The sequence below is a fragment of the Mastigoproctus giganteus genome, chromosome 1 (genome assembly GCF_048544385.1).
Source record: "Mastigoproctus giganteus isolate SK-2022 chromosome 1, ASM4854438v1, whole genome shotgun sequence".
NCBI lineage: Eukaryota > Metazoa > Arthropoda > Arachnida > Uropygi > Thelyphonidae > Mastigoproctus > Mastigoproctus giganteus.
The window spans coordinates 90,008,739-90,021,510 of record NC_143575.1 but is presented as its reverse complement, the minus strand read 5'-3'; the positions used below and the strand labels follow the sequence as shown (position 1 = coordinate 90,021,510).

Genomic DNA, 12,772 nt, shown 5'->3' with positions numbered 1-12,772 from the left:
ATGATACAATTGTTTTATTAATTAAATAAATTCGTCATTTTTTTTTATTTAATAAAAGTATTATTATTTAATTCAGCCCCTGGATTTGAATGGGGGGAAAATTGTAACTTTAATTATAAAGAAATCCCAGCATGGCTTTTTTAAGGGAAAATCATGTGACTAATCAATTCAGTTATTATGAAGTTGTCAGTAAAGAATTGGGTAGAAAAAAGAACTTTGACATTATTTACTTTGATTTGAGTAAAGCTGTTGATGCAGTTCCACTCAAACAATTGTTATGTAAATTGGTGCAAGTTGGCATTAAGAGCAGCAAGATACTAGTATGGATAAAGGCAATGTTAAATGGTCAGGGACAGTAGTTATAAATGAGACTGCACATTTGTGGACTATTAATGTTACGAGTGGGTTGATTCTTAATCCCTTGCTGTTTCTAATATTAATTAATGATGTTGATGTAGGTAATCCAAGTTTAATGCCCCAAGTTTTCTGATTACATAATGGTGGGCAGTGTAGTTAATGACTGCAATCTGGGTATGCTCTTTCAACGAGACAAATTATTTGGGTGGACTCGGAAATGGCTGCTGAGATTTAATACCTGAAAATTCAAGGTCTTGCAGATGAGTAGCAGTAATCCTAATGTTCCACTTAAGTACCACCAAACTGGATTGTAGATAATGAACTGGACTTGGGAATAACTATGTAATCTGATATAGAGTCTTTTGTACAGCCTATTTACACTCTCCATAAAACTTTATATTGAGTTTTATTAGTAATATATAGGGAATTTGTCAGATAGAGATAGGGGTGATTATTTCACTATATAAAGCAGTGATTAAGCTGTATCTTGAATTTCATACAGGCTTGGAGGCAACTTTTTAGGAAAGATGTGTACCTGTTGGAAAGAGTACAGAGAAGAGTTATAAGATTAGCTAAGGGCATACAGGAGTATGTTCAAGACTTGTTTTGTAAGTGGAAACCAGATATTTGCAGGGTGAGATATCTCTGTGTGTGTGTGTGTGTGTGTTGTCTGATGGCACTGCGGGTTTCCCTCATCTCCACATTGTATTCTTTGTAAATGACACAGAACTCTGTGAAAAATAAACCAGTTAATAAGCTGTGCCGTCTGGGAATCAAATCCAGGAATCTTGCATGATACCACTACCAGACCTTCAATAATCTGAGGATGCACTCTGTCCTAATGTATGGCAATTCAATTTAGCATTAGCATTAGTAGAGGCATATGATGCAAGAAAGCAAGCTTATGCAGCATCAGCCAAAAAAAAAAAAAACACTTCCATTTCGCCCCTCCGTTCGTTCCAAATACCTGTCCAGCTCAGCCTTAAATTTATTTAGGCTATCAACTTCCACAACAAAGGATGGAAGTCTGTCCACCAACCAACCACCCGCTGCCTAAAGGCAAATTTCCTCACGTCTATCCTACATCTGTCTTTTCTCAATTTGAATTTATGCTCTCTCAGGTGATTATTCTGAGCAAGAGGAAGAATCCCATCAGCATTGAGCGTGTTCAAACCATTCAAGGCTTTATACACCTCAATAAGATCACCTTGCAGGTACCTAGTCTCCAGACACTGTAATTTGCAAAATTTAAGCCTTTCTTTGTAAGAGCACCCCTTTGTTCCATTCGTTAATCTTGTTGCCCTTCTCTGTATTCGTTCCAACACCTCTACATCCTTCTTGAAATGAGGCCTCCAGACCTGTATACAATACTCAAGGTGTGGCCCGACTATTGCCTTATACAAGGGGATAATCACCTCCTTATCCCTGCTAGAAAAATTCCTGTATATCATTGACAAGACACTATGAGCTACTCTTGCAGACTGTCTGCACCGATCAGAAAACTTCATATCTGCCTGCACAATTACCCCCAGGTCCTTTTCATTCTCTACCACTGTCAGTGTAGTACCACAGAGTTGATACGTTGCTCTGGGGTTACTGCTTCCCATAGGTAGTACTTTACATTTGTCAATGTTAAACTTCATTTTGCCACCTCTCAGCCCATCTGCTCAACTTTTCTAGGTCCTGTTGCAGCAGCATAGCGTCAGTAGTGTCCTTAACAACCCTGCCAATCTTGTTAATGCAGACTTGGACATTAAGCTTGATATACCATCATCAATATCATTTATAAATACAGAAAACAACAATGGATCCAACACTGAACCCTGACGGACTCCACTAATAATATTAGTCCACAATGAGCAGTGTCCATTGATTACCACTCTGTCTTCTCCCACTCAACCATCCCTTTATCCATAGCAGCAATTTGCCTCCAATGCCACACTGCTCCAATTTGTGTAGCAGTCTTCCATGTGCAACAGTATCAAAAGCCTTTCTAAGGTCCAAATATATGATATCAAAGTTATTCCCTGCATCCAGTTCCTTTGTGACCACATCATAGTATCCAATCAAATTGGTCAGACAAGACTTTCCCTTAACAAAACCATGCTGTGTCCGAGCTATAGCTGAAGTCTTGTCTAGATGATCCTACAGTGCTACTTTAACCAGTGCCTCCATTAATTTTCCTGGAACAGAAATTAAACTAACAGGTCTATAATTACTTGTGTCACCCTTTGATCCTCTTTTGTGAATGGTCACATTTGCACATCTCCAGTCCATGGGTACCTACCCTGAGTCCAAAGGAGCTCTTATAATTATGGCTAAGGGTTTGCTTACTTCTTTTGATGCCTCCTTTAATATAACTGGATAGTTCCCGTCCACCCTGGATGCCTTTTTGATGTTTATCTTCAACAATTTCTCCTCCACTTTCCTCTCAGTTATTACAAAATCATCTAGCTCACCGCCAGAGTTTAACTCGCCCCTGGCATTCCCCTCCTTGAATAACTCCTCATGGGTGAATGTAGATGCAAAATACTCATTTAGTTTGTTAGCCGCCTGAGCAGGATCATCAACAGTTGAATCATCAATATCCAGTGGACCAGGATCATCAATATCCAGTGATTCATCCCTTTCCTTCTAGAGTTTACATAGGTAAAGAACTCTTTGTTGTTTTTCTTTGCATCCTTTGCAAAGGATTTCTCATAATCTGCCTTTGCCTGCCTAATCTGCTTTGCTTGATTACAGACCAGCTTATATCTATCGTAGGCTTCCATGTCACCCATTAATTTTTATGTATCCCATGCATTTTTCTTCTCTGCCATATGTCTCATTAGTTCATCTGACATTCATTTAGGCCTAAACCTTGAACAATATTTCTTAGTTGTTATGTAAAGCCTAGTAGCTTCCAAGATAAATTCTTTGAATGCTTCCCATTTTGAATTTGCTGTTGGTAACATCTTCAGTTGGTCCCACCGTATAGAATTTAAATACTGTCTCAGACCACAGTAGTCACCTTTACGAAAGCAAAAATCCTTCCCTTTACCCCTGATGGTAGTTAACTCTTTGAGTGAATCCCACTTCAGCCCACTGTGATCACAGTTTGTTGACTTTGTCATTCATATTGAAATGAGCCACATTTGGATATGCAGGTAATGTTTTGTTTATGTTTTAAAATGTCCTGAAATATGTTTAGCATTATTTGACAATAGCATAATCTATTCCCATAATATGGTTGTTTCAAGTTTGGAACAAGTTAGAATTTGTGTGGAAACTTTTAGAGATTATGGTGAAAGATTGTTTCTGACACTTTTTCGACTTATTCAAAAACACCTTGTAAAATCCATAATTTTCTTGTAAATTTTTAAGGGCATTTCTGCATTGTAGCACTAAACTGATGGCATTAACATTTTTTGTGTAAGGTTCATTCTGAAACGAGCTGCATGATAAATCATGTTGTTTGATGACTAATCATATCTTGAATTTGAAATGAAACCAATTTGAAATAAAGTGCTATAATTTTGGTTCTTAGTAAGCAAAACCACAGTATCCATGGTAACTAAAATTTGAATTAATATATAGATATCTGCTCATGAAGTATCATTGTTCATGGCTCTCCCTGTATTTCATTAATACACTATAAATAATTAACATCCTGATTCAGAAATTTTATAAGCACATTCACTCTGCCGACCCGGCTGGCCGGGTGGGTAAAGTGCCTGCCTGACAACACAAAGGTCGCGGGTTCGATTCCCGCCTCGGGCTTGGATCAAAGTACTGCAAAAACCTTGGGAGGTGCATTATGGCCACAGAAGCCTATGCGCCAACAACTACAAAAAAAAAAAAAAAAAAAAAAAAAAAAACATTCACTCTGAACATCATTCTTTACTGTGAAAATGGAATTCAACTGGAGTACAAAGACTCACTAAGTTCTTTCATAATCATATATACATAATAAAAAATAATTGAAAGTGATATATACTAATTTTTATTTATAGTAAACATGAATAAATAGTTAATGGTTTTTTTTTTTTTTTTTTTTTTTTTTTTTTCAGATGAAAAGATGCCTCTTCTGGTAGATCTGGATATATCAGAAAATGAAAGCATATGTAATGGAAACAAACACGATACTTATAAGACTACCATTATTCTAAATGGGTAGGTATAGCTAATTGCACATGGTTCTTTACGTAGATTTTTTTTCTCTTCTTGTTTTTTTTTTTTTTTCTGTCACCTAGATTTTTTATTAATCTAATTAACAAGATTTTATTTGTCTATTTTTTTTTCCACTCTTGACTACCAGATAAAAGATCTAGTTTTACAACTCTATCTTTTATCTTGTCTATTTACTATACCCATAAAAGTCAAAACTCCAAACTTGAAAGATTCCTTTTCACAGTATTAGAATGGATTTGTGGACTAGTACATACTTTAATTCATGTAGGTATTAATCAACTTTATTTTGTCAGTTAAATTTTTTTTTGTCTTCACACACACACACACACACACACACACACACACACACACACACACACACACACACACACACACACACACACACACACACAGTGATCCATCAGTGAAATACTAGTAAATCTTGATGTTAGTTGTGTGGATTGACATTAGGAAACTCAGAATTTACTTTTCACCATGAAGTGGGGGGGGGCTTATGGTTCCTTTGAGGAGCAGAAATGGAAAACCTTAAGCATTAAACCAAACAGATGTATTAATCAATGCCAAACTGAATGCAAAACCTGAAGAACTATATTTGAACAGTGCAGAATGGTAAGAAACAGATTTCACCAAAATAAATACCTGCAGATTCCTTGTGTTTAATCAACTCAAGGCCAATTGGGAATTATTGCCCTTCAAAATCCAGAAATCAGTTGAAAAATGATTTGATGAGTACATTCAGGTAATATCTTTGTAAAAATACATAATGCCTAACAATCTGAGTTAACCCCTTGGAATCCCACTTTTTGGAGGAATTCTCATCACCATCTTAACAATTCCATGCTAAACACCTCAAAGGTATCATAGCTAGGTGGGATCTTCTCTTTCTCTCACAAAAACTGGTAGAAGGCATTGGTACTACATGAAGTAGCTATTATCAGTAATTCTGTTATCAGGGAAACAATAAATATTTTGCAAGAAGGATATGTGGAATATGAACAGGGAATTTTTCCCAAGGGTGCAAAAGTTAATGACGTTTTAGAACAGTTAGCTTTCATTGGCACAAAAAGAGATATTGTTGTACACATTGGTACTAAGGATATTACAAATAGACAACCTGGAATTTACTTAAAAGCTATAGGACAATATTGAGAAAACAAACCAAGTTAGGATTAAAATTGAAAGTATCTGGAATTTCCTCAAGATACGATAGGTTTCAAAATATTAGGGCAGTAAAGCTCAATCCTTTCTACTTAAGTACTATTTGTAAAATATAAAGATCTCATACCTTTTGATAGGAAAATTCTTCAGCCCAACACTCACATCAAATTGATTCAATTAATACATTATGTGAAAGAACTAAATTTATAACGCGATGTTATGCTTTAAAATTGTTAATATATATGGATTTCTTAAAAACTAATCTTGTATTCAATTTCCATTATCTACTCACTGCCAAAAGAAAGAGCAAAGAGTAGCCGATGTACGTCGACCCACCCACAACTGAACCAACCAGCAATAACAGACTGGAAACCGAAGACAATTGTCAAATTTACTTAAAATATTTTTGACTTAATTTCTTTATAAGGGACTAGGTTATTTTGGTATCATCCGTGCTCACAAGAATTAAAGAGTGACACCCTTAACAATATCCACTCTCTTATATAATAAGATTCAATTAAAATTAAAATTGTCGCTCCGTGACAAGATTATTTTTGTTAACCAATGTAAATAGTGCTATTTACACATGCGCATAAAGGTCCATGAGTCCAAAATAGTGTATGGTCTACGTACATTTATAGAGTTAGGGTTTAACTTAATTTTGAGTGTTTCAGCTGTTAACAGCTTTGAATATTCGTATTGTGTATCAATTACTCTTGCCTCATTAAAAAGAAAAACATGGTTCTCGTGGATGGCACGAAAGGAAAGTTCAGACACACCTGTCCTTTTTACCCTCACAGATGCCTGGTGTTGTTGAATTCGCATTGAAATATAATTTTGGGTAGAACCAATGTAGAAAGAGTTAACATTCCCCACACGCAATGTTATAGACTGTTGGTTCGGGGGGGGGAGTACATGATAAGAGCCATGTCAGTCAGTTCAGCCCTGAAAGTGTGTAAAGCTAGTGAAGAAAAATTTTTCTCAGCAATGCATGTGCTTTTTTACAGGACCAAGACTGGCATACACTTAATAGAAAGGATGCAAGAATATTTGTGATGCTATCAATGCAGTGAGCATTAGTTGAGTTGGAAAAATCGGTGGTTTGAGAGGGATAGTAGTAGTAGAAGTAAAGCATGTGATGCAAGAAAGCAAGCATATGAGCTTATGTAGCATCAACCAAAAAAAAACAATTTCGCACATCCATTCCCTCTAAAAGTTTGTCTACTTCCTCGTGGAATTTATTTAAGCTATAAACTTCCGCAACGACAGATGGAAGTTGGTTCCAGCAAACTACCCTGTGACTAAAGGCAAATTTCCGCACATCTATTTTACAATTTCCTCAGTTTGAATTTATGCCCCCTCCCAGGTTCGTAATCTGAGCAAGTGGAAGAACCCTGTCAGAAATTGGCGTGCTTTCAACCCATTCAAGGTTTATACAAGTCTCCAGGCCTAGTCTACAGCCACTGCAATTTGCAGAACTTAAAGATTTCTTTGTAAGAGGACTCCTTTGTTCCCTCACCAATCTTGTTGCCCTTCTCTGTAAATGCTCAAGCAACTCTAAACTGAGACATCCAGAACTGTATGCAGTACTCAAGGTGTGGCCTGACCATTGCCTTAGCATTAGCATTAGTAGAGGCATATGATGCAAGAAAGCAAGCTTATTCAGCATCAGCCAAAAAAAAAAAAAACACACACCACTCCCATTTCACCCCTCCGTTCGTTCGAAATACCTGTCCAGTTGAGCTTTAAATTTGTTTAGGCTATCAACTTCAACAACAAGTGATGGAAGTCGGTTCCACCAACCAACCACCCGCTGGCCAAAGGCAAATTTCCGCACATCTATCCGACATCCGTCCTTCCTCAATTTGAATTTATGCCCTCTGAGGTGATTATTCTGAGCAAGATGAAGAATCCCATTGGCATTGAGCATGCTCAAACCATTCAAAGCCTTATGCACCTCTATCAGATCACCTCGCCGGTGCCTAGTCTCCAGACTCTGTAATTTGCAAAACTTAAGCCTTTCTTCGTAAGAGCAACCCTTTGTTCCATTCACTAATCTTGTTGCCCTTCTCTGTACCCGTTCCAGCAGCTCTACATCCTTCTTGAAATGAGGCCTCCAGACCTGTATACAGTACTCAAGATGTGGCCTAACCATTGCCTTATACAAGGGAATAATCACCTCCTTATCCCTGCTAGAAAAATTCCTGTATATCATTGACAAGACACCATGAGCTACTCTTGCAGCTCGTCTGCACTGCTCAGAGAACTTCATATCTGCCTGCACAATTACCCCCATGTCCTTTTCATTCTCCACCCCTGTCAGTGTAGTACCGCAGAGTTGATACGTTGCTCTGGGGTTACTGTTTCCCATATGTAGTACTTTACATTTATCAATGTTAAACTTCATTTGCCACCTCTCAGCCCATCTGTTCAACCTTTCCAGATCCTGTTGCAGCAGCATAGCGTCAGTAGTGTCCTTAACAACCCTGCCAACCTTTGTATCATCTGCAAACTTGGACATTAAACTTGATATACCATCATCAATATCATTCATAAACACCGAAAACAACAACGGACCCAACACTGAACCCTGAGGAACTCCACTAATAACATTAGTCCACATTGAGCAGTGTCCATTGATTACCACTCTCTGTCTTCTGCCACTCAACCATCCCCTTATCCATAGCAGCAATTTGCCTCCAATGCCACACTGCTCCAATTTGTGCAGCAGTCTTCCATGTGCAACAGTATCAAAAGCCTTTCTAAGATCCAAATATATAATATCAAAGTTATTCCCTGCATCCAGTTCTTTTGTGACTACATCATAGTATCCAATCAAATTGGTCAGGCAAGACCTGCCCTTAACAAAACCATGCTGCGTCTGAGCTATAACTGAATTCTTGTCTAGCTGATCCTGCAGTGCTTCTTTAACCAGTGCCTCCATTAATTTACCTGGAGCCGACCGGGCTAGCCGAGTGGGTAAAGTACCTGCCCGGCAACCCAAAGGTCGCGGGTTCGATTCCCGCCTCGGGCTTGGATCAAAGTACAGCAAAAACCTTGGGAGGTGCAATATGGCCACAGAAGCCGATGCGCCAACAACTACCAAATCAAAAAAAAAAAAAAAAAAAAATTTACCTGGAACAGAAGTTAAACTAACAGGTCTATAATTACTTGTGTCAGCCTTTGATCCTCCTTTGTGAATTGGGTTTACATTTGCACATCTCCAGTCTATGGGTACCTCCCCTGAGTCCAAAGAAGCTCTCATAATTATGGCTAGGGGTTCGCTTACTTCCTTTGCTGCCTCCGTTAATATAACTGGATAGATCCCATCCACCCCAGGTGCCTTTTTTATGTTTATCCTCAACAATCTCTCCTCCACTTTCCTCTCGGTTATTACAAAATCATATAGCTCACTGCCAATGTTTACTTTACCTACATCATTCTCCTTCCTGAATAACTCCTCATGCGTGAATGTAGATGCAAAATACTCGTTTAGATTGTTAGCCATCTGAGCAGGATCCTCAACTGTTGAACCATCAATATCCAGTGGACCAATCTGATTCACCCCTTTCCTTCTTGAGTTTAAATATGTAGAACTCTTTTCTGTTTTTCTTTGCATCCTTTGCCAAGGATTTTTCGTAGTCTGCCTTTGCCTGCCTAATCTCCTCTGTGACTTGGTTACAGACCAACTTATATCTATCATAGGCTTCCATGTCACCCATTAATTTGTATGTATCCCATGCATTTTTCTTCTCTGCCACATGCCTCATTAGTTCATCTGACAACCATTTAGGCCTAAACCTTGAACAATATTTCTTAGTTGGTATGTAAAGCCTGGTAGCCTCCAAGATTAGTTCCTTGAATGCTTCCCATTTTGAGTTTGATGTTGGTAACATCATCAGTTGGTCCCACTTTATAGAATTTGAATACTGTCTCAGACCATCATAGTCGCCTTTATGAAAACAAAAACCCTTCCCTTTACCTCTGATGGTAGTTACCTCCTTGAGTAAATCCCACTTCAACACACTGTGATCACTGCCACCTAGTGGTTCATTTATCTGCAGATTCTTAATGCATGAAGAATCACTACTGATAATCAGATCAAGAGTATTGCTCCCTCTTGTTGCCTCACGAACATGCTGATGTAGAAAACAATCATCCAATAAATCCACAAAAGCCTGGCTAGTGTGCGAGTGACCAACCCACAAATTCCAGTCATTATCTGGGAAATTAAAATCCCCCATTATAAGACTCTCTGATTTACTGGCCCACTCTATTTCCCTGTACAATATCTTATTATACTCATCAGAGTCATTAGGCCTATAGCACACTCCTACTCTCAATTTTGATCTCCCACTGCTTATGTCACACCAAACTGACTCGACGCTGCACTGTCCAGCGATGTCGACTGGCTTCATTTCCTTGGTTTTTTATGTGTTTCTTAATTAATAGCATAACCCCTCCTCCCCTCCTGTCCTGTCTATCCTTTCTATACACATTGTATTCCCCAAATTCCAGTTCCGCATTACTTATATCTGTGTGACACCACATCTCTGATATCCCAACAATATCTGCCTTTGATGTTTCGAGCAATACCTCAAATTCATCAAATTTATTTACCAAACTCCTAGCATTGGTGTTCACGCAGGTATACATGCACCTGTTTCTATTCTTAGTTACCCTAACACAACCCATGTGTTTACTTGTACCGCAATGACTCCCAGCAGTCTCTGAAATATCCTGCATCTTGTTTTTCAGGCTTCTGCTCATTTCAATAGAAGCAGTGCAAGAATCACTTCCACCTCTGCCAGTGGCTACTGTTAATCTATTAGTCCTTGTATCCCCCCCAACTAGCAGTTTTCCGACCCACCTAACACTGCCTCGACAGCATCAGCAAAAATTCTTGCACCCTTTCTATTTAAGTGTATCCCATCCCTGTAGAAGCAATCTCTGCTGTTAACAAGTACAGTCCAGGCTGAAAAAAATTCTACCCCTTGAGCCTTGCACAATCTTTCCAGGGCCGAATTGATCGACAAGGCTCTCATCATATACTCCCTCCTATCGTTTCTGGGCAGAATTGCAGACACTTTCAAATTCAACCCTAATTCACAGCTTTTTTTTTCAACAGTGACCTGTACTTGCTAAGTAATTCCGCCTTATAGAAAGGGATAATCACATCCTTTTCCCTACTAGCAAAATTCCTGTATATCATTGACATACCCCATGACCTGCTCTGGCAGCCTGTTTGCATTGCTCAGGAAATTTTATATCTGGCTACACAATTGGTCCCAGGTCTTTTCATTTTCTATCACCCTAAGTGTAGTACCACACAGTTGTTACATTTCTGTGGGGTTAGTTTTACCCATATGCAGTACTTTGCATTTGTCAATGTTAAACTTCAGTTGTCACCTCTCAGCTCATCTGCCCAACTTTTCTCGATCCTGTTGCAGTAGCACACTGCATTACTGTTATTAACAACCCTACCAACCTTTGTATCATCTGCATACTTGGACATTAAGCCTGATATACCTTCATCAGTATCACTGATAAAAATACATAATGACAGTGGGCCCAACACCAAACCCTGGGGGACTCAACTAATAACATTAGTCCACGAAGAGCAGCATCCATTGATTATCACGCTGTCATCTACTCAACCACCCTTTTATCCATTGTAGCAACTTGCCCTTAATACCATATGGCTCCATTTTGTACGTTAGTCTTCCGTATGCAACAGTATCGAAAGCTTTCCTGAAATCCAAGTATATAATATCAAAATTATTTTTTGTACCCAGTTCCTTTGTAACCACATCATAGTATTCATTCAAATTTGTTTTACAAGACTTTCCCTTAATAAAACCATGCCTGAATTATAACTGCAGTCTTGTTTAGGTGATTCTGCAATGCTTCTTTAACCAGTGACTCCATTATTTTCCCTGGAACAGAAGTTGAATTAACAGGTCTGTAATTATTCATGGCACCCTTTGATCCTTTTGTGAATTGGGGATACACTTGCACATCTCCAGTCTGTGGGGACTTCTCTTGAGTTCAAGGATGCTTTCATCAGTAAGACTAAGGATTTTCTTACTTCTTTTTCTGCCTCCTTTAATATAACTAGATAGATCCCATCCACCCCAGGTGCCTTTCCTCTGTTTAACTTCAACAATTTCTCCTTCACTTTGCTCTCAGTTATTACAAAATCATTAAGCTCCCAGTTAGTTTAATAAGCTTCTGCCCTTTACTTCCCTAAAGAATTCCTCATGTGTGAATGTAGATGCAAAATATTCATTCAGTTTGTCAGCTATCTGAGCAGGATCATCAACAGCCAAACTATCAATATCAAGTGGACCAATCTGATTCATCCCCTTCCTATTAGAGTTTATTTAAGTAAAGACGTCCTTACTGTTTTTCTTAGCATCCTTTGCCAAAGATTTCTTTTAATCTGCCTTTGCTTGTAGTCTGCTTTGTGATTTGATTACAGACTCTTATATCTGCCATAGGCTTCTGTGTCGCCTGATAATTTTTATGCATCCCATGCATTTTTATTCCCTGCCACAAATCTCATTAATTCATTTGACATCCCTTTAGGCTTAAACCTTGAACAGTATTTCTTAATCGGTATGAAAAGCCTTGTAGCTTCCACGATTAATTCCTTGAATGCTTTCCATTTAGAATTTGCTGTTGGTAACATCATCAGTTGGTCCCACTGTACAGAATTAAAAAACTGTCTGAGACCACTGTAGTCACCTTTATGAAAACAAAAACCCTGTCTCCATTTTGCTCTGTGTCACACAATAATAATGAATCCAGAGCACACAGGCCTCTTTAATCATACTAGTAGACTTTTTAATTTTTCAGGTTTTAGACCTAAATTGATGTCAGATGAACTGATGAGACTAATTGCCCAAAAAAAAAAAAAAAAAAATGCAAGATTATTAACAGGTCTTACAGATATCTACAGTAACTACAAAGTAGTCTGCAGTCAAGCCACTAATGAGAGTTAGACAAACTGAGGCTGATTTTGAAAAGTCCTTTGCTAAGAATGCGAAGAATTTTTGCTTATGCTAGCAGTAGACAAACTGAATAA

At 38.3% G+C, this 12,772-nt stretch overlaps 1 protein-coding gene across 2 annotated transcripts in view; it reads left to right on the top strand.

The window, feature by feature from the left end:
- The window catches only part of yrt (erythrocyte membrane protein band 4.1-like yurt), a 255,318-nt gene that overhangs the window by 207,022 nt on the left and 35,524 nt on the right, over positions 1-12,772 (top strand). For both annotated transcript variants that reach the window (XM_090380956.1, XM_090380954.1), the window contains exon 13: positions 4,407-4,509. In XM_090380956.1, the coding sequence (XP_090237082.1) occupies positions 4,407-4,509 (103 nt within the window). The remainder of the gene's footprint in view (positions 1-4,406; positions 4,510-12,772) is intronic.